The 23,529-nt window shown below is 39.6% G+C and overlaps 1 protein-coding gene across 5 annotated transcripts in view; it reads left to right on the top strand.

Annotated features, from left to right (window-relative positions):
- The window catches only part of Exph5 (exophilin 5), an 80,900-nt gene that overhangs the window by 38,100 nt on the left and 19,271 nt on the right, over nt 1-23,529 (top strand). For 3 of the 5 annotated variants that reach the window (XM_047516115.1, XM_047516113.1, XM_047516116.1), the window contains exons 2-3: nt 12,964-13,124; nt 14,714-14,876. In XM_047516115.1, coding sequence (XP_047372071.1) covers nt 12,964-13,124; nt 14,714-14,876 — 324 coding nt within the window. Of the gene's footprint in view, nt 1-4,920; nt 5,073-12,963; nt 13,125-14,713; nt 14,877-15,721; nt 15,920-23,529 lie in introns of those variants that run through there. The other 2 variants (XM_047516117.1, XM_047516118.1) reach the window with 2 other exon arrangements.

The following is a 23,529-nucleotide window of genomic DNA, read 5'->3' as shown; positions in this document are numbered from 1 at the left end:
AAAATGGTTTAGTCCTTGCATATTATCTGTGCACCTTCCCATGTCCGTCTGTCCTTCCTTCCTTCCTTCCTTCCTATCTTTCTTTCTTTTTCTTGCTTTCTTTCTTTTTGACTGGGTCTTACTATGTTGCCCAGGCTGGTGTCAAAACTCATGGGCTCAAGCAATCCTCCTTCCTCAGCCTCCTGAGCGTGGGGACTACAGATCAACACCACTGCAACTGACTCTACATACTTTAAAGCATCTCTAAATTGCTTATAATACCTAATGCAATGTAAATGCTATTTAAATAGTTGTGGTACTGTATTGTTCTGGAAATCGTGACAAGAAAAAATGTTTGTTCGTGTTCAATAAGCCATTTTTTTGTAATATGTTGATCTGCAGTTTGTTGAGTCTGGGATGGGAACCTGTGAATATAAAGGACTGACTATATAGTACCCCCGACTTCATAGGGCTCCTGTGGTGATTTAAGGAGATAGTGTATGTGGAAGCACCCAGTGCAACAGCTGTCATGTAACTTAGCATTGAATTCTGAGCCCACTTCACCCTGTAGGACACAAGGTGCTGGCTCAGTGTGCAAGTTCTGTTAAAAGTGCAGCAGCATCATGAAGACACTAGAAATAATACAAAATAGTGTCTTCATTCGAGTTGTTGTCAGTTTGAATCTGGAATCACATTGTCCTCTTCTTGTTGTTTAATTTTTTTTTTTTTTTTTTTTTTTTTTTTTTTTTTTTTGTGGTGCTGGGGATCGAACCCGGGCATCGTGCATGCAAGGCAAGCACTCTACCAACTGAGCTATCTCCCTAGCCCTTGCTGTTTCATTTTAATCATGTAATGGACTCAGAGAAAAGCAGCAAAAAAGAAAGGTTAAGGACATGAAATGACAATGGACATAAGAGGACAACCTGAAAGACTGGGATGGCTTGGGCTGGAACATAGAGTCCTGAGGGAAACAATTGGGATCTATGAGATTTCCGACCAAGCTAAATATGGATTCGTCATCTACGTCCACTCCCTTTGAGACCTTTGTAGAAGTATGCTTAGACCCACAGCAAGTGAGAAGACACCTCAAAGGCTCCAGTTCATCTCCCCCATTTTTTGGTGAAGAAATACATGTTCAGAGAGAAAAGTTTCCCAAGTTCATATTCATTCATTCACCAAGGGCTTACTAAGTCCCTGCCCTACATGCTACATCATTCCAGAAAACAAGACAGGCAAGGTCCTCGCTATTATGGTTTATATTTTAGTGGGGCACAGGGAGACGATTAAAAAGAAAATAAATGAAGATGATTTCAAAAGAAGATTAAAGAGATTAAGAAAAGTATACCAAGTAATATGATAGAAAGTGACTATAGCTGGAAGAAGGATGATTTATTTTGAAAAGTCAGGGAAAGCCTCTATAAGGATGTGACATTTCAGCTAAGGCCTAAATAAGACAAAGGAATTGCTGTGTGTCGAAACAATGAAGAGCATTTCAGGTAGAGGCTACAACAAGTGCGAAGCTCAATGGAAACCAACTTGACTTGTGAGAGGAACAGAAAGGAAGCGTGGTTAAAAGTGGTAGAAAAAGCAGAGGTCAGATACTAGACATGATCTTGAAGTTTAATGGTACTCTAAGCATGGTGAGAAGCTGCTGGAGAGAATTAAGGAGACGAGTGACATGAAATAGCTTACTATTTATAAAAGATTGTGTTAAATAAAATTTATGTTAGTGAGACAGGGGGAAAGATCAGGTAGTCAGTGTTGGTAAGAATGAGGAGGGTCTGGTAAGGAGAAAATTGAGAAAATGGGCTGTTTTTCAAATCAGGCAGTTGACATGGGTAAAAACAATGAGGGTTGAAAGGGTGATGAGTATTTTTCAAAGAAAGAACAAAGGTGGTTATTTTTCAGGAAAAAGCATGCTCCTAGGCACATATAGAAGGAAGAAAGGAAAATGATTAATGAAAGAGAAGTTCTGAGGGCTACAAAAAAGGCAAGTCATATCCTCCCACAGGCTTTGGGTTCCAGAAGTCCCCTTCTCTGGAGAGAAATTTCTCTTCTATCTCTTTCTTTCTTCCCTCTTTTCTTCCTTTCGTCAAAAATGGACATAATGCCTTTATTTATTTATTTATTTATTTATTTATCTATCTATTCATTTATTTTTATGTGGTGCTGAGGATCAAACCCAGTGCCTCACGTGTGCCAAGAAAGCTTTCCACCACTGAGCCACAACCCCAGCCCCTCTGTCACTTTCTTAAATAAATCCTGCTATACTTGCTTACCTCAGCTGTTCGCTGTGTTCATTCTTCAACTCTGGGAAACACGGATTCGGTCCAGATCATCAGTAAGACTGGTATCAGTAGGCCATTGTTTTAGACCGAGCTCCTACACTAGTCCCCAGTAGCCATACCAAAATGGTCATTTGTGTCAAATGTCACATAATCAGATCAAAACTTAAAAGAAATCAAACAAATAAGAAAATATCCCAAAATATAAGGTTTAAAAAAAAACTCAAAACAACTAATCAAAACCATCAGTCAACCTGAGCCAACATAAGAAAGTCCCCATTTTAGTTCTTACAATGAAAGTAACCTGAAATAATCTGACATTAACCAATATGCTTTATTGTATTATGCTGTTTCCTTGATCCTGCTCAAGCTACTTTACAAAAATCAACTGTTCTTCTATGCCCAACAGAGCTATTTTGTAGATAGAGCTATTTTGTAGATGAGATGCTGTCCAATTCATGAATTGCTAATAAAAGACAATTTAATCTTTAAAAGTCAGTTTGTCAAAATATTGTTCTCCAGCAACTGCTTTGGCTGCTGTGTGGAGTCTGGATAGAACGAGAGCCAGAGTAGAAGGTAGGAGGTTGCTGCAGACTTCCAGATGAGAAATAGTGGTGGTTTGGATAAGGCATGTGATTTTGGAAATACTTGATAGACTGAATGCCCTAGGAAAAGGAGGACCTTTGTCTCTTGTACACTGTGGGATTCAAACTCCTAGAACAGTATCTGGTGCATAATTATTGCTCAATAACTATCAATTGAATGAAAGAATGGTTATTTTCAGAAATTTGACTGGAATCCAGGTTTATGATAAATAAAAGTGTAAGCTCTCCCCAGTTTATGTACATCTGCCGGGTTGTGTTTAGAATAGAACATGTTTTTAGATCTTTTAATAAAATTGATGCAACACTTAGCAATTGTGCAGCCCAAATCTTGTCCTCAGTCATTGCATTCAGCACAGTGTGAGTGAGTGGTCATTCAGTACAGTGGCCAGCAGTGGACCTTCCCAGTCAGTTTCCCATCTTGAGTGTAATATTTGAGCATATTTGTTAACCATTTGCCCTAAAAGCTTTGGTTTTGTTGTAAGCATGCTATTGACTTAAGTACAACATGGAGATCTAGGAGGGGATCTATTGTGTCTGACAAATAGTTGCTTTTGACTTCCCTTACAGGAAGGAAAAGCCCAAGGGCCAGTCTCTTCCTGTTGTAACCCTCTGTTTTGTTCGGAATGGTGATACAAATTTTCTACCCCACCACTCATCTTCAATCAACTTTATCTCCCAACCTGCTCAGCACTTTATCTGTGCCAAACATGACCTTTTGTGCCTTAACTCAGTCCTCACTAAAGCATCAAGAGTTATCATCCCTCTTATCTCCACTTGACATATGAGAAAACTGAGGCACAGAGAGATTAAAATCATGTAGGTAATAAAGGTCAGGGACAGCATTCAAGTCAATAAATCTGAATTTAATTTAGCCTATCAGTATTTTAATGTCCTCATGGATAAGATGAGAAATAACATTATCCACCTTCACAGGGGTGCCTGTGAAAATTAAATGAGTTAATATGTATAACCATGCCTGGTCAGTAAAAGCACTGTGTAAATGTTAGCTATAATTAACTTTCTAGTATTATTCCTAAGGAAAAATTACTTGTTACATACATGATTTCAATTTGTGTGTAGAGCCACATCTCTCACATCAAATATTGACTGAGTTGCTTTACAATGATGGCATAAAAATTTTGCAAAACTTATTCATTACTCCAAAAGTGGTGCAAATCTATATTGATTGACCTTAAGTCAGGAATCATGCTGGGCCTTGGGGAAATCAAGTGAATGAGAGGCAGTTCCTGCCCTCAAGGGGTTGACAGCCTAGTGAGACAGTCAAACAGGTACATAGCAAGTAATTCAATATTATTTGGTAAATATGGAGGTGATACTGGGTGCTTTCTGGTGTGGTTTAGGTAAAAGGCACAAGCTGAAAGAGATCAGGTAAATCCAGGAGGACAGGAGAGCCCTGATGGCTACAAGAGGAATTGACAGTTGAACTCTAAGTCCGACCTCCAGGTGGGCAGCTAGTCTTTTTTACAGCACTTTCTTTCAGGCAATTTTTAGTAAAGGATCACTTGCTTTGAGCTGAACCAGTACTGCACTTAACATGTCTTTATTTTTACATACGTCATTTCTTTTCCTTCTGTTGCGACTTTGTATTATACTAAAACCAACATTCAGAAGGGAAACAATGTGAAAGGATTGTCTTTTTTTCCATGGTGGGCAGTCTAGATCACAGCCATTCAAGGAGTTTAGATGGACTTGATCATCTAGCTTGGTTTGCATGCTGGTGCCATTGTTGTGTTGCTGCCCTTTGAGTTCTAAAGATTTATTGTTGTTGCTCACTTTACCCTTTTTCCTTATCCAAGCTTTCCTTCCTCCAGACTTCCCTCTGTGGTTTAACTTTGCCATTATCAAAAGAACACATTTTCAATATACCTGCTTGCTTTTTCTAATCCCTGCCCCTCCCTGTGGGCTGAGCCAAAGACCAGGCTCTGATGTCAGGGTAAAGGCTCTCAAATAACAAATCTTTTCAGAGGAGCAACAGGGAGGAGAATGACCAGACCTTGGATTGTAAAGCTGCTGGTGCAGCCACAGAACCAAAGGCTTTTACTTTCTTTATTCTGCCTCTTCCTGGCTAAGAACTCACTCTTGTCCTTAAGCATTCCCTTGTCGGTGAGCACGATAAGAAATCTGTACCTGGAAATATCGCCTTTCCGGAGCAGGAAAACAAAGGCAACATTTTCCAAAGATGGTGAGTTTGCTTTGGGGATTCAGTATTTTGAAAAGTTTCTACTTGGGCATACTGACCCATTCTTCATTACGACATTAACCCTAGTCTAAACTGTGACACAGGAGCTAGTTCCTGCTCCATGCCTTCTTTACATTTGTGCTTTCCTGTGTGTTGTGTCAATTGAAACAAAACATGTTTGAATTCCTGCTTGGGAGGAAAACTTTTACGCTACTTTGATCAACTGTGAATAAAGAGACAAATCTACTTTCACAGGATTTAGTGTAGTTGAAAAATTCATTCTGGGCTTACTGATGACTTAACCTGTAGACCAAGGATGGGTGGAGGGTTTGAGGAATGTTTGGCAAGAGGTCCTTAAGGCCTAGAGTAGAGGGTTGATAGTGATCAGGATTCCTGGCTGCCTGGAAGACAGAACAAGATGTAATAGGACAGTCACTCACGGGAAGGTCACCTGTGAAAGAAAAACAACATGTGTACAGAAACCAAGGAAGTAAGAAAAGTGGGGGTTGCGGGGAAGAATACCAGTGGGAGATAAAAAGAGAGGTGAGAACAGCAATAAGAGGAATCGATGCCCTTGGCAAGAGGACCTGATAAAGGGAGCTATTTTGAGAACTATTTGAAATTTTACTGAAAAGATCATGGAAACTATAATTCCTATTTTCTGTCTTAAGGGACACGTTTGCTTTTAAATTTTGTATAACTGCTCTCTTTCCAGCATATTGGATTATCATCACCACTTGTGTAACTGGCAAATGTCACTGTATGCTCATAGCAGTTACATTATTCACTAGTGGGGTTAATAATACACAGAGACCATAAGATTTGTGGTTAGAGAACATGGGTTTTAGAATCAGAAACATGAGTTCACAGTGCATTTCAATGACTGATCTACCAGGTTTCAGTGTCCTTTCTGTAAACGAGGACCTGCAGCATTATCACAAGGATTAACAATAATGACTGTAAGATCCTGGAGATAGGAACAGCTCAACACATATCATCTGCCATTATTATTTTTTATTGTTATTATTTTACCTGCAGACAAGAATATTGAACCGATTTTATCTTAAGACTCTTGTCAGCCTCCTAAGATGTCTCACTTAAATGTGACATAGCAATGCTGAGGGGTTTTGACCATAATTTTTAGACCAGAAGAGATCTTCCAGATGATCTCATCTACCTCAGTTTCTAAAAATTGTACACAACATATCACCTCAAAATTTAAACACTTAAGACAATTTCTGTTTATTAGTTTGTGATCCTGTGAGACAGCCATTTGGGCTAGACTCAGCTGTGCTGTCCATCTGGGATCACTCATTTGGTTCCAATAGTCCAGGGGTCACTTGAATCTGGATAGACTAAGATGGCTTTGCCCACATGTCTGGGAGTTGGTGATGGCTTTCAGCTAGGTCTCGTGAATGCTCTCACCCTCAGGGACACTAGCCTGGGACTTTCTTATACAGTGGTCTCAAGATTCCAAGAGGGAGAAGGCAGAAGTGGCAAGATCTCTTGGAGTCTGGGCCCAGAAGTCTCACAGTTTCACTTCTGCCACGTTTTGTTGGTCTGAGCAAGCACAAGGGCAGCCCAGATTCCAGGGGGCTGTGAAAGAGACCCTACCTCTTGATGGAAAGAGTGGTAAAGTCACATTGCAAAGGAGTGTACCTTCAGGGAGGAGAGGAATTTGGAGGCTTTCTTTGCAAACAAAACCCCCCTCCCACATCATCTAGCCATCCCTCTTTCACAAATGAAGAAAAGTTAAATAAAGAAAAGTTAAGCCAAGAAAGTTAAAAGGCTGGGGCTGTAGCTCAGTGGCAAAGCACTTGCCTAACTTGTGTGAGGCACTGGGTTCAATTCTCAGCACCACATAAAAATAAATAAATAAAATAAAGACATGCTGCCACCTACGACTACAAAAAAAATAAAAAGTTAAGTATGTGACCAACATCATCCAGCTAGAACCTAACCCTGTGCTCTTCCTACTATCTGATGGTAACTCAAGAATGGGTCAGAGTTTGAGAGGGAACAGGAAAGTGCAGACACAAAATGGGAGGGAGATAAAGAGACAACTATCATTTACTGAGCACATTCTCAATGATTGGTACATAATTATTAGTCATGGAAATAAAGGTGAGGACAAAGACTTGCTCAGAATAAAGACAAACAAAGAAAGGTGACTAGTAAAGGTCAGCTAGGGAACAAATGAGGAAGACAAAGAGGAAGGGGTTTGGGATTCTTAGCTTAAGCATGGAAAATGAAGAAAAAATATAAATTTAACTCAGGAAAAGGAACCTAAAAGGAGTAGCATGTCCAGGAGGTACCAGGATGGAATCCTAATCAGATCCAACAGGGTAGGATTCATGAAAATGAAGAAGGGCATTTGGACTTAGAAGTGAGGGCCCTTCCCAGCAAGAAAAGACCTGATTTAATTTAGTCAAGTTGATCAGCCTGAGGGTAAAGCAAATTAGAAGTGTAGACAACAGTCCCTTGTGATATGTTGAGTCAGGCTAGACTAATTAAGCAGACAAGCTGTGTACTGGCAATTTACCTATATATATGTCATATATAACCCTGAGTTACTCTCATTGGCCTGAGTGGACTGTACACACCAAATGGATGGCCATGTGTTTAACAAACCAACACAGATGAGGAAGAGTCTCGTGCCATGCAAGCTGGTTGGAACTTGGTTGAATTCTATTTATAAGCACAAGTTATCCCAGTCAGACTGAGATATAAAAACACTGCCCTCAAGTTTCACACATCACTATGCCCTTGCTTTTATATTCAGACATTTCTCTTACTTGCTGATGTTGAACTTACTTGATATTTTGTGTCCTAAGTAAATTGCTGAGTCAAAACCACACTAATTTTAAAATTGTTGTGTTTTTAGTACAAGAAGCTAAGACAACCACCACAAACATGCAAATAATATTTTATTGGACACAGACTCTTGAGTATATAAATTTAAGAAGGCATGTTCAGGTTCCAAGAGAGTTTAGACTCTATATCACTCATAGTTTCTCTTCCTGGGTCACTTCTTACTTCAAAATCAGAACTGTTTTCATTTTGCTTCCACAGTAATAGTGAAAACAGCTTTTAACAACCTGAACCTTGGGTTTTCTGGCTCATGACTATACATGTTCATACACTGTCCTGACAACCATCCCCAGGATCTGCCTTGAACTATTTGTGCTTTGAAAGCTTCTGAATTTCTTCAAAATCTTGCCCCATTCATGTATCTACATGTCAGTACTGTCTGAATGTCATTTCTCATTGCCTTCAGGAAACAAATATTACCATAAACATTTCTACAGATTAATTATGTTTTACCTACTCTATCCCTAGCTAGAATGAGTTTTCTGTGGCCCAACATTCAAAGTCTAATGAAAATAAAAGTCAAAAACCTGGATGAAATAAGAAGAGTAATGAGTTACTTCTTAGTAAATATTTTTCATTACACTGAAAAATTCTGAGTCACTGATTCATAAATTAACAAAACCCACAAGTACCAAAAGACAAAATATAAATACTAAACACATATGGGAAAGTGTTCAAACCCCACTACATATCAAAGAAATGTAGCATATTTTATTAAACAAAGTAAACAAGACTTCTCAAAAAGAAAAATAATTATTGGCAATTATAGACACAGTACCATTAAAATATTAAATTAGGAAAATGAAAATACTTGAAGTAATAATACCCAGCCTTCCAAGGACAGTAGTCTTGTACATTACCATAATGAGTAATATTGGTACATCCCTTTAGAAAGGCATTTTGGTAATTAGTATAAAGAAACATAAAAGTATTTGGACTTCTTGACTCAATCATTCTGTCAGAGACACTGTAAAAATAGAAAATGCACAATAATGTTTATTATTGCAATATTTATAAGGGAAAATTCAATATCCTTCACTAGGGGAATAGTAAATGAATTATGGAAAACATACTAACTTGAATATTATGCAAATATTTAGTGATTGCCCTGAAAGTGAGTAATGTTAAAAGTATTTTTGATGAAGTGTTAAGGTCTCTTTAAGATTATATAGGCATGATCTCTATGAATGGCATTTACTTAGGTAAATCAGACATCTAGGAGTCTTCCTTGACTTGTCTCTGCCCTTAAACCCCACCCCCACCAAATCACTCCAGCATTCTGGACACCTGGACCCCCTGTGCCACTCTAAACGTTCTACTTCACTTCAACTTCACCACATCATCCTGATCCAAGCCGATATCTCTCTCTCCTACCAGTAACCCTGACTGATCTGCTCGCCCCCACTGGAGTCTACTTTCCACCTGTTGCCAGGATGATCTTTTAAAAGTGCAAATCCCATGTGTCACGCCTCTAATGCTTTCTCATTGGGCCAGGTCAGGTGCTAACCTGACCCTTAGCACTGCATGAGCTAGCGGCTGCCTCTCTTCTCTCCCCTGCAGTTAGGCTTCCTCTCCATGGTCACCCTCCAGCCTCACAGTTGTTCTACAGCTACTCCTCCTCCGCCTGGGACCCCCAGCCCACTGCTCTTCTCCTCATCCTTCATCCTCTCAGGGACTCTTCACTGCTGTCTCAGGCAGGTCCCCTTGTTGCATGCTCTTTTAGTGCCTGTTTACTTTTATTGTTTATTGTTTGTTCCCCCCAACACACACAAACATAAGTGCTCCTACCCCAGCAGAATTTAAATTCTGTCAGGGCAGGCACTCTTTGCCCAGGGTTCAAACATGTATTGAATGAATAAATTACACTTACCACTATTATTACCTTACATCCCTATTGTTACTGGATTCATGTTAATTTCTTTCATTAGACTGTCAGCTCCCTAGAGTGGATCCAAATCTGTTTTGCTCACTGTTATATGCCAGCATCTCCATAATTCAAGGCTTTCTGCAGATATATACTGAATAAATTCTATTACAACCATATGGAAAACACAGAGGATAAAACACATAAAATGGCAATTCACAGGCCCAGCACAGTGTTGCACGCCTGTAATCCCAGCAGCTCAGGAGGCTGAGGCAGGAGGATCATGAGTTCTAAGCCAACCTCAGCAACAGTGAGGCACAAAGCAACTCAGTGAGATCCATCTCTAAATAAAAATACCAAAAAGGGGGGGTGGGCCTGGGGATGCGGCTCAGTGGTTGAGTGCTCCTGAGTTCAATCCCTGGCATCCCCCCCCCAAAAAAGGCAATAACAGATGTGTTAGGATTGTAGAAATATGACTTTTTTTCTCTATCTTCAATAAATATGTAATGCAAAAATGATAAAAAATTAAAATTCACAAACAAAAAGAAACATCTCAGGCTGGGGATGTAGCTGAATAGTGGAGAAATTGCCTAGTGAATGTGAGGTCCTGAGTTCAATCTCCAGTGCTGCTGGAAAAAAGAAACAGCTCCACATGTTTTACTTGTAGACTCAACATAACAAAAAAGCTAAGTGGAGAAATGATACCTATAATTATTCTACTCTAAAAGATCAGATGTTTTTCCTCCTTCTCTAATGTGTCTAAATGATTGCATCATTTTTACACAGCCGCGCTCATCGGTAAAATGTTGTATTTTGTTTTTGCTGTTTCATGTTAAGTCATATGTATTTTCTCAGGATTCTCAATTGCCTGCATAATTATGGTGAACAACTACATGGATGTTCACTTAAATTTGTGTGCTTGGGAGTGTCTATTGCTTTAAGATATATTTCCTATTATGGAATTCAAAGTTCATGGGTATTCACGGGGAAATATCAATTTCTGAGTCCCTTGACAAGATCAAAAAGAAATAGGTGGCAAAGGGTATGTGTGCAAGGTGCTTGAGATGGCAGTAAGTGAACTGTGATTATTTTTAAAAGAGAGTCCAAGCTGCACCAAGCCTATAAGGGGAAAAAAGAAAAGGTTATGTTTATATTGGGCATTCCTAAGTCAGGTAGCTTGACTGCCTTCTGGAATAAGATGGATATGTGGAGAAGTGGAAGAGGGTGGTGCTGACTTTGGAGGAACCAACCATTAGGGAGGGTTCCCAGGAAATAGAGGTCATGTCCCAATGTGGGACATTAGTAATGTGGTACATTAGTAAGGTGTTAATAAATTAGAGACAACTCTAACTTATTAGCATCTCTGTGAATGGCATATTTTATGCATTCATGTAAATCAAAAATCTAGGAGTCAGTCTTCCTTGATACATCTCAGCCCTTAGCCTCCCCAAATCACTCTATCATGATAGACATCTGAGAGTCAGTTTTACCCACTGAATCACTCTGAGCATTTCTGCTTTTCTTCAACATCACCATCATAATCCTGGCCTAAGCAAACACCTCGCTCTCCTAGCCCCTTCGAGTGACCCCAACTGGTCTCCTGTTCCCCACTGCTATCTAAACAAGGGATCACCTTCAGAATTGTGACCACATGCATACTGAAAGAAGCCGGGCAACTTGTGAACATTTCTCCTACTCAGCAGATCCAACAGAAGCACAGGACTCTGAGAGATGTCTCTGACCCCTCTTCATTCAGCATTGATAGAAGCAGATACTGGGGGTGTCTTAGTCTATTCTAACAGTAAGGGAAGTCACAATAGACAGGAGCCACCAGGTGTCAGAGGGTGGCAATGGCAAAAGAGGAGGCATCAGTGCAAATTCTGTGGGCTGAACATGATTGCTGCCTAATGCTTTTCAGAATGCAAGTCTGGGCAGGATGACCTCTGGCTTCCTTCTTGAATATTTTTATAAAACAGCAGTATCATAGCCCCAAGCAGAAGCATGAATTACAACCATCTCAGTTCATTGCCTTTAACCCCAAATTGGCCATTCTGGAGACATCTTGCTCATCATTTCTTGGCAATACAAAGACTTTACACTGGTGATTTACAGCAGACCTGGGATAAAGAATGACAGCTGCTAAGTAAAACATCAGAATTTCCCAAGCTTGGAACCCACCAAGAAGCCTAACTTTTTCATTAGCATTATACAAAAGCAACTACTTAATAAACTACACCCCCAGCCCTGTCACTATGTTCAAATTTCCCTTTCGGCTTTTTGTGCCTGTGTCTTGGGAGGATCTCCCTTTAGATCTCCAAACAGTTCCAGGGTCCTCCTGAAATTGAGTAAAATGATCAACTTTGAAAAAAAAAATCACAACTGGGAATTTAAGTAAGGATTTAAAGCAGCATTTGCATTTGAAAGAGGACTAAGTGGGAAAGGGCAGGAAAGCAAAAGAAATAGGTAGGACTCCAGGCCTGGTGTTCTCAAGGTACAGAGAGGACACATTTGGGCTTTCCTTGACCTTTTCTGTCTATCTCAAATTCCACTGTTCCCTACAATTCTAGTATTAGCCCTGTGCTCATTCATAGGTTTTTGTGTCTTCATGTTTGAAGAATTCCATTATCTAAGACCATTCCATTCAACAATTTATTTTCTGCATGTTAGCTTTTATCTTTGACCACGGGATGGATGAGTAAGCGTCCTACCTGTTATATTCACTGTTGAACCCCTATTGCCTACATGGAGCCTCAATAAACATTTAATTGATTAACATTGCTCAATAAACAGTTAATGGATTAATGAATGAGGGAATGAGTAATCAGAACTAGAATATGCTAGTTTCTACATGTCATTAGAACGTCTATCATTTAGTTGCATTATTAGATCAGGTTTTAGCACATTGCTCAACCAAGTTTGTCGTCATTGACTCAACTATTCAAACGACTGGCAAAAACTTTAGGTTGTCACAGTGTACAGAAGAATACATCTAAAATATGTACTCAGTGGTCAAAAGGAAAATCTGACTAGAGTCTCTTTTTTCCCTAGACATATAGTTTATATTGCTCTTTCATTAGGCAGAGCTTAGCTCATCATGTGAGTTTGCACTAGATAAGAATGAATTTGAAGAATGCATTGATGTTTTTTGCTCTATTTCAGCAAGCTTCAGAAGACAAAGAGGGATATCAGATGGCTTCAAGGAGTGACTGGTGAATGGTTTGAAGAAATTCAAAGAAAAAAGTTTTGCAATGAAACAGATATTAGCCAAATGTTAAAACAACCACTCACACACAGGTTAAGGAAAGGGATGGCAAAAAATGGTGAGAAAGCTTATATTTAAATCATCTTTTCTTTTCATTGTGGTGTAGTATCATAGATAATGGGTCAGTGGATCCCCTGTTAAACCAATCTATAGTTTAGAACTACTGTAAAATGCAAAAGTTTTATAGATAACATACACTAAAAAGAGTGAACTGGATTTTTACTGTAATACTGTCTTGATAGCATAGTGTTTGGAAGTACAAACATGGATGTCAAAAAAGGCCTGGATTCAAACCTCCAACCTATCCATGTGAGTCCATGTGAGCACTTAAATAGGTGGTGTTACGATGGAGAAGAAAGAAATGGGAGGGTTGCAGGAAGGGAGAAGAGAGGAGGCAGCGGAGGAGATGCCATCCCTCTGAAACTTTGGTCAACTCCCTAGATGACTTCAAATAAGTCTCTTCTATGGACAGTCTATGCATGTGATTACCAGCATGTCACTTAACTTTACAAGTCAATTAATTTTTAATCTATACATGAGGGTAGTAAGACCTGCTTTCTCAGGACTATTGTGAGACTAACAAAGTGCACTAGAAATTATAAACTAAGAAAACAGAATAAAGTGACTTTTTTACTGAGAGTCAATATTGACGGTTATTGCATGTGTTATCAACATTAGTAACACAATGAAACATGGAACAATATTTCTAAATTTATATACTGACAATATCTTGTAATGCCCTTAATAAACCAGTCTACCTAAAAAGACTTACAGTTCCAATTTTCAGACTAATCCCATATATACCATGGTGACTTTGTTGTTCCCTTAAATTCCTTTAATAATTATGAAGTCAGTATGCCCTAAAATATTACAGTATTATGGTCTGTATGGTATTATGGTTATGGGTTATGATATCTGTTGATATTGCCTTCAAAATTTTAGTAATTATACGTAAAACTATCACCTGTACATGCATACACTTACATGAACCTTTTATCTGGCAAATGAACATATACCGACAAACTTTTAGAAGGAGTAAGAGACACTAAATGGCTTAATTTCCTTTTCCTTTACTTTCTTTGGTATAAAAAAGATACAATTTTAGGGCTGGGGTTGTTGTAGCTCAGTGGTAGAGGGCTTGCCTAGCATGTGTGAGGCACTGGGTTCAATTCTCAGCACCACATATAAATAAATTAAATAAAGGTCCATCAACAACTTTTTAAAAAGTTAATGATTATAAAGTATTAAAAATGAAAATTTCTATAAGACAGCAGTGGCTCAATAATGTGAGGATGGGCTCCCCGAGTTACTAGCTTGAGCATTGGATATCCATGGGGAAGACATGATGAGAGAGACTCAAGGCTGGCATAAGGCAAGGGATCACCTACAGAATTGTGACCCATGTACATACTCAAAGTCACGCTGCAGCTTGTGAGGATATTCTCTATTGAGCAGAACCAGAGGGGCATAGGACTCTGAAAGTTTGCTCTGATTCCCTTTCATTCCCAAGGTCTTCCTACAAGAAATCTTGACCTGTTTCTAGATTGCATAGCACAGAGAGGGAAACAGGAGTGAAAAGTTCATTCTTTCAAGTATATTTTTCTGGAAATATTTTAAGAATGCAAAAATTCTTATGATTCTTTTTAGATCCTATGGAGTTACAAACATCAAGATCTAAAACTCTAATTAATCAAAAAAAACCCACATCTGTGCCTTCCCGACCAAGCTTCAGATCATCATTTGCTTCCTTGTTCTCATTCAGAAAACCCGGGAAGGAGACTTTAAAGCTTCAAGCGCTGGAACAGAAAAGGTGAGTTAAACTTAGATCATGTGACAGTTCCTTAGTTATCTGATATGAGAAGCCAGTTGCCCATTTAGTGTAATGTTTGTTCTTAGAATTTCAGTTCAATAGTAACAAAGGAAACAGGTCTTAGCTCAAATAGTGACAAAGTTCTTAGGAAACCATGAGACTCGACTCACCTGAAATTCAACTTGTACTCAACTGCGACCGTCCTTAGTGGTACACTTGGTGAAGGATGGGTTAAATGTTGGGAAATAATTATTGGCAGTTGTTCCACTGCTCTAGGAGTATATTCTTATGCTTCATCCAGGAAGACATATTTAAATCAAAACCGCTCCTTTAAGGAGGATATGTGTCCCTGGTCGTAAGGGGAGTTGGAGCATAAAGACTAGATGGAGTAAATATGAGATAAGCAAAATAGTACAGGAGAACAGAATTCTTAAACAGAGAGGAGAGAAAGAAAGCCTGATGGTTACCAGAAATATTGACAGCAGCCACCCCCATGTGGTTACCCAGAATTTAAATGTCAGATGAGGGAGGGGAAGCTTTTGGAGCAGTTGGTGGTGTCATTCCAGATGATTCCTGGTTTAGAACTGCAGAAATCAGTTTATCTGGACTCATTACTTTGTTGGATTGTTTCATGAAAAACAGGCAAGGCTATGCTGATGTGTATTTGAGCTGACTGCTTAATAATTTCGGCATGTCTTCCTGGTTGCAAAGCTTCCCACCCTCTTAAGGTGTTGGCTTGGCACGTGATGTGTTCCTTGTGCCGTCAAACCATTAAGATTGCGTTGCACTGCTAAATAAAAGGTGTTGGAGGTCACTGTTGCTGAAAAACAAGAGGCAACAAGCAGCTGGTGGGGCGTGTGATGAGGCTCCTGAGCTGGGCAGAGCGCTGGCCTGGTCTCCTGAGTGGATGGCAGGATTTTTACTTTCAGCTCTCACCTGAGGCTCTTTTTTGTCTGATGAAATAATGAAGAGCTGAGCAAAATGTAGATTTTTATGTGACTGCCTCTACCAGAGTCACTTCAGAGGAAAAAGTCTTCAAGTAGGTGAGTTACTTTCTTTTTTTAAAATGTTTGAGACACTAGAAATTCTTTCTCATGTGGGGAATTTAAAACTGAGGAGTACTTCCTGCATAGGAAATATTTATTTTAAGGAGAAAGGAAATATGCCCTGTGTGTGGTAGCTAGGATTTGTGATGGAATTTGTATTTTCAGTGATTTTATCTAAAGCAAAGTTTTATATAGCTGAACAGTCTAATATTAATAAAGTCAGAAAAGCTCAGAAACCTATTAACTCTCTGGACAAGTTATTTCCAAGTTCAGATTTCAAGTTACTGCAAAAGTGAATCAAAGAAGATAAAAGATCTGTAATCTTCGTTCTCAGTGTCATGTACTTTGGTTGTAGACCAAATTGAAAAAAAAGTTAAAACTTGCAAAATTCTTTTAGCAAATGTCTGTCTTAGATACCAAAATAACTCGTAGCTCTTTTAACCAAACCAAAATATAACAACATACAGAAATGAAACACATTTTTTAAGTATATGTTGAGCAGTTTTCAGAATCTGTCATCTTTAAATACATTTTAATTTCAAAATATAAGTGGGTAAATTTAACATTTATCTTAATATCTTTAATATGATACATATTATTAATTTCTGCTGGTGCAAAATATAATGAAGACACTGGTGGTTGCTCTGAAGGGGTTTTAGAAGATAAAATGCAAAATCATGTCCTTTTTATATTTGAATTTGAATACAAATATGATCTAAGTATTTGGATACTAATCCTGGATGTAAGGGAGCCAGTATTTTTAAGTATGGCAGTTTATATAAATTGTGGATCATCCATCTTGGGGTTTTTTTTACATTCCAGGTAGGGTCTAACTTTCTTTGATAGTTTTGATCTTCCAAAATACAAAACCAGCCTTCATTCGGGAACTCCTCCTTGCTGTGAGCCCGCGGGAAGGGATTGACAAAGAGCCCAGGAAGCACAGTCATTTTGTGTGGGGCACTCGTCAGGTTTCTACTTGCTGAAGCTATCGATGGCTTGCCTTGTCGCACTTGGTGCTCCGGAGAACAAGCCAGCAAAGTAGTCTAGAGGACCTTTTACCAATCAGAGAAAAAGAACCAATCCTTACATGCAAAAGACAGCCTTCTGTTCAGCTCTAAAATACTTGATTATCAGAGACATTTCTTTTCCTCTTCTAAATTTTTATTTTAACTGAAAAATAATTCTGGATAGCCGGTAACCTTCCTCAGAAAAAGGTGGGCTTCATCACTTTAACAGTTATGCTTGTTTAATTTAAGGGTCAGTCAATAGAAGTACGATATCCACTCCACCCCCACCCCTACCACTTCAATCCATCATTTTAGCTACCCATGATTAGCCATGGTCCAAAAATACACTAGAATACAGAAATACCTTGAAAGAGAGAGGACATTACATAACTTTTATTACAGTATATTTTTATAATTGTTTATTATTGGTTATTGTTCATCTCTTACTATGCCTAATTGATAAATTAAGCTTTATCATATGTACATCTATATGGGGGAAAATAATATTCTCAGATTTTTTATACTATCCATAGGGGTCTTGAAACATATCCCCTACCCCAGGACAATAATACTGTATACGACATCTTAAAGTTTGGTTTCCTATTATCAGTGGATAAAAAGCCATGGGAACACAGTGACTTCATGAATTTACAAAAAGGAAAAAAGATTAACTATTGCTGTTTTAAATATGATTTTTTCTTCTTCCCAAATGCATGGTACTCACCAGTTTTCCCATCATGATTTTAATACTATTAGTAAATGATAGACCTGACTCAAATCCATATATTTTGTTTATATTTTATTTATTGCTAGTCAACAAAATTCAAGAATCTACATATCTTGCTTGTAGCTTTCCTCCAACATTTTCCCTTAGCTTGTATCTCCCTGTGCTCGTTACAGGGTATCTGGTGTTTGTGGCATATGGTGCTCAGCACCACCTCCCTCCCACTCACACACAGAATTTCAGTAACTCTGTCCTCACAGACTCCCTCCACATAGTTCAGAAGTACCCAGTAGTGTATGGTATGAGCCTGTTAATGCAGTCCTCCTCACAAACCACCAGTAATTCCAGTGATACCCTACCCACCAGGTAGGGCACTTTGCCACTCTGCTCCATGCTCCACCAGGAAGTCAGGTTCCACTGACTCAAGGGAGCTGTTTACCCTCAAGCTGAACAACTACCTGCTACCAGTTGGTTATGGCGATTTTAGGCATGTGCTTTTTTTTTTTTTTTTTTCCCTTACTCTTTTCCTTGTGGCAGTCCCAACTTCTAGGAAAAGGTGGAAGTACAAGCGAACTACTTCATAAGGCTCATAAAGAGCCCTCATTCCTTTGAGGATTATCACAGAGCCTAGCATATGGTGACTGCTCACTGCAGAATAGTGACTGGAATGAAAACTGTGCCCTTGGAGCCAGAGTGTGCGTGCCCACTGCCCTGCTCCTTTAGGATGATTTTCCTCCCTTCACATGCCAAGAACTTCGGTGGATCCTCCTAGCTGCTTCTTTAGACTTGCCCAGATTTGTCTGATCCATAGGGCGTACACGGCTCAGGCTGTTCACCTGCAACCTCCCTTACATAAGCTAAAAAAGTCAACTGCTATTTGGGAAAGTTAAAAGGTATATTTTTTTTTCCCCTGGATATTTCTCTCTCTCCCTCTCCCTCCTCGCTTGCTTCCTCTTTCCTACTTGAGTGCCTGTGTTCCAGTTGGAAGATATAGGAATTCAAGACACTGACTGAAGCAGAAGTCAGAGTCAGCAAGATTCTGCCTTGGCAATGTTCCTTTGGTTCCTTGTAGATTCCAGGCGTGGTGTCCACAGATGAACAGCAGGCTTGTGGTGACAGGAGGGAGAGGCCAGACAAGAGGAGTGGTTTGAAGTTTCATTCTGGGTGGCCAATGGTTCCCAGTTGATCTGGTTGTTCATTATAATCTCATCAGCAATGTAAAAATAATGATAGCCAGGCACAGTGATGCACACCTGTAATCCCAGCTACTCAGGAGCCTGAGGCAGAAGGATTGAAAGTTCACAGCTGACTTAGCAAGACCCTCAGCAACTTAGTGAGACATAGTCTCAAAATTTAAAATAAAAATGACTGGGGAAGGAGATGTAGCTCAATGGTAGAGTACTTAGCTAACATGTGTGAAACCCTGGGTTCAATCTCCAGCATTGCAAACAAAACAAAACAAAAGTACTGGGGATGTAGCTTAGTGTTAGGGTGCCCTTGGGTTCAATTCCCCCCCCCCCAATTTTTTAATAAAAAAATAATAAAATAAGACAGATAATCAGGTCCTGATCTTGAGATTCTAATTCAGTTCTGAAGTAGGGCACAGAGAGCTTTATTTTTTAATTTTTAATTCTCCAGGATATATGATCCTTATTCAGGGTTGGGAACACTGCAGTTTAGTTATTCCTACTGTGGTAAGGGCTGACAAGTTCTTGGCATAGATAAAGCAAGGTCACAGTTTCCCTTTCATGTATTTATCAAGCTTTTATCAAAGTCCTACCCACAATCAGACACTGTTTAATGCTGGAGATAAAATAGTGAAAATAAAACAAAGTCCCTGCCTCCAGACTTTATAATCTAATAAGGAACATCAGATTGCTGTGTGTGGTCAGGCAGGGGTTACACCACCAAACCCTGAGAAGTGCAGGCACATCATGATTATCAAGGACTTGTATATTTGTTGTGGCAATTTCCAGGAAATGACAATAAGGGGTTCAGAGGAAAGGGTACCTTTAGAATTCACACAGGGACACCAAGTGGCCTGGCTACAACCCGAGCAACAGCTGATTACTCTGATGATTGTGTAATGCAGTGAGTGCTATGATGATGTATAATATTCTTCTTGGAAAACTTAGAAGAGAAACACTTAACTCAGACTAAAGAATCCAGAAGGTTTTCTGGAAGAGGAGAGTCAATATTTGAAGTCAAGTAAAACTAAGCTAGGCAACTAAAAGTCCACAAGTCATACCAAGAAAAGAAATAACACAAGCCAAGATGCAGAAGGTAGAGAAAGCAGGAATTCATCCAGGTCATCAAGGTTCCGTGAGTCAGTACAAAGTGAGACCTGCTTAGAGATGGGGTGGAAGAGGTTGGCAGAAGCCGGAACACAGGGAGCTTAGACTTGATCCTGTATGCAGTGGGCAGCCATTAATCCCTTTAAAAATAATACTATTTTTTCCATATTATATATGTGTAATAGATAAAACACAACCCACTGATTTGGACAAATACTAACACTTTGGTACCTCCCTCTCCCCCTCTCTCTCCTGTATGCATGTTTGTGTGTGTGTGTGTGTGTGTTTTCCATTAATATAATAGTTGCTTTAATAATTATTATTGTTGCTTTAATAATAATAACCATTATTATTATTATTTTGGCACTGGGGATCAAACTCAGGGGCACAACCACTGAGCCACATCCCTAGCACCCTGCTTTTTTTGTGGGGGGGACAGGGTTCCACTAAGTTGCTTAGGGCCTTGCTAAGTTGCTCAGGCCGACTTTAAACTTGTAATCCTACTACTCAGTCTCTCGAGTGACTGGGATTACAGGTGTGTGCCACTATGCCCTGCTCCATGAGTGGTTTTTAAACAGAAAAGTGACATCATCATATTTTCATATTAGAGAGATCACTTTACTCCCTGGTTTTCAGCCAAGGGTGATTTCTGTTCTGAATTGTTTTCAGCAATGTTTGAAAACATTGTTGCTTTTCACGCTGAGAAGGGCAGAGCAGAAGCCAGGGAGGTTGCCAAACATCCTACAATGCACAAAACGGACCACCACAGAAAAGAGATGCCAGTAGTGGTGAGGCTGAGAAACTGCTCCAGCTATAGCTTGAAGCATGATTGGAAGGGTCAACTAGAGTCAGAGAGACCAGGTCAGAGAGTAAGATAGGGAAGATAGAAATGGGAAGATTTGTGCCACACAGAATGCAGAGTCAGGAGAACCTATTAACTGGATGTGATGGGTGAAAAAGGAGGAGTGGAGAAACTGGGTGAGAAATTACCTTGGCGAAACTAGGTGTATGTGGTGAGAATGAGAATGAACACATTTATTTATTTACTCAACAAAAGCTACACAGAAATACCATGTGCAGGCCTGGGGTTGTGGCTCAGTCGCAGAGCACTTACCTAGCACATGCAAGGCACTGGGTTTAATTCTCAGTATCACATATAAATAAATAAAATAAAGGTCCATTGCCAACTAAAATTTTTTTTAAAAAAATATCATGTGCAACACAAGGATAAACAGTCATGGTATACACAGGCTTTAATCTTATGAGGACAGCATAAAGGAAGTAGAAAAACATAGAACAGTGCTACAATAGAGCAGATTTATATGCTATGAGAGCACATAGAAGGGACATGTAACTTAGACTCATTCCTGGTAAGTCCTCTGGAGAAAATAAAACTGATAGTGATTCTTTAAGTATGAGAAAGGTATTCAGGCAAAGAGCTGGTGGAAAAGTGTTTGAAACAAAAGTACAAGATGTGCAGAGGTTCAGTGGTCTATCAGATTCCCTCTGGCAGAAGGGACATAGGAAGGTGAGTTACTGGGAAATATGTAGGGAATAGATATGCAGGGATTTATGAATGCAGACTTTCACATGAGAGCAAATGGAAGTCTGAAGGGAGTGGCATGATTTAATTTGTACTGATCACTCTGGCTAAAGTACTGAGTATAGATTTGATTGGGACAAAACCTTGAGACAGAAAGGCAGCTAAGGGGTTGTTGAAATAATAAAGACAAGAGATGACAAAAGTCTGAACTACAGTAAGGGCAGGGAGACACTGAGATGAGGATGATTTATGAGTTTGGATCCCCAGAATTTGTTGATTGATTGGATAGGAAGGAGAGATGGAAGGAGGATATGGAGACCATTTTGTCCTTGTAGGATCTGAATTGCCTGTGACCATCCCTGTGGACCTCCTCTGTGGTTAAAGTGTGCCCCACCAACACCTGGAGGAAAATCACCCTTGACTCTGATTAGAAAAGAATATTCTTGAGCTCCACTCACTCTTTTTTTTTTTTTTTTAGTACTAGAGATTGAACTCAGGGGTGCTTTACCACTGAGCCACCATCCCCAGACCCTTTTGTTTTGAGACAGGGTCTCACTAAGTTGCCAAAACTGACCTTGGATTTTCTAAGGCTGACCTCAAACTTGCAATCCTCCATCTCAGCCTCCAGTAGCTGGGAGTACAGGTGTGTGCCACCACACTTGGCAAATACCACCCTACTTTATTGAATGAGAATTTCTGGTATTTGATAAGGTATAAAAAGAAGAGAGAATAATAGAGGCGGAATTAATTTGACAAGTCTGGAGTGCAGATACCTATGAGTGGACTGTGGGAAGATGAAGTTTTATAGATGAGGGGTTGTCTGGAGGGTTCACCAGATAAAAGAAAGGCTTTGTGTTAAGATTTTGGACAATACTTTTAGGCAGAGGATTGAAAGGATCGAATTTGCATTTTAGACAGATCTTTCCATTGGTGGTGTGAAGGATGGTGGGAAGTCCAGAAGAGAAAATGTGAAAGGTTAATATCAGCAGAATAATTGGAGGTGGAGAAGTTGGAGTATTTGTGAGAGGTCTCTAAGAGCAACAGTAGAACTTGGGAGTAAAAGCATAAGATGAGGTATTTTTGTATACTTTGACATGGCCAAATCTGGAGGACTCATACCAACACAGCCTATATGACATCACTGTTGCTTTTATTCACTCTACGATTGGAAGCTTTTTTTTTATCAGAAACTTGAATTAGCTTGTGGAGGGTCTGGAGTGGGTGCAGAGATTCTGGAGCCCCATGTCAGTAGAGTCCTACCCCTCCTACCAAAATCCACAGTGGCACACATAGCCATGCACACCCTCAGGTGAGTGTGCATCTTTATACTTGCTGCACACCCTTGCACTTAGTGATATTCTGTCATTGTGTTCCAGGCCTCCTCTGGTCTGTGAACCTCATCTTCCACTCACCTGCCCCTGCTACCCTTACTCCAAATCAGATAAGGGGCCTGGAGAGCTGGTGAAAGTTGGGCTTCAGGGATGCACTATGAGGGATGCAGCCCAGCAGGTATCTGGGAAGAATCTGCATAATCCAGCAGATACTGCTGGCTCCAGGCAAACTGAGTTACTTGCTGGTCCCCAACCTCCCTTGCAGCACTCTCACCTCCAAGTCTTTGCTTTTGTCATCCCTTTACCTCTGTGCCTGTTCCCTGCCACCTTCTCCCTATTACTTTCTGTGTCTCTCCCCAGGAAGTGCTTGCCGGCCCCTCTGTATTTTTAGTGAATTTTACTTATATCCCTTTATTGTTCTTATCAAGTCTTGCCTTTATTTTGACTTTTTATGTATCTAGTCTATCCTGTTGCTAAAAACTCTCAGAGAATAGGTCCCTATCTCAGTCATATTGTTTCCGCTAAAGAGCTCAACATAGTATATAGCATCTAGCCTTGATGTTTATAGAGAAGATAAAAATGAAAGCATCCCTAATTCAAAAATTCAAAATTCAAAGTGATCAAAAATATAAAACTTTTGGAGTGCTGACATGACACCACAAATAGAAAATTCCACACCTCACCTCACATGATGGGTTGCAGTCAAAC

Source organism: Sciurus carolinensis, chromosome 11 (assembly GCF_902686445.1).
Source record: "Sciurus carolinensis chromosome 11, mSciCar1.2, whole genome shotgun sequence".
NCBI lineage: Eukaryota > Metazoa > Chordata > Mammalia > Rodentia > Sciuridae > Sciurus > Sciurus carolinensis.
Note: the sequence above shows the minus strand (reverse complement) of the source record. Positions and strands in the feature narration are given on the sequence as shown.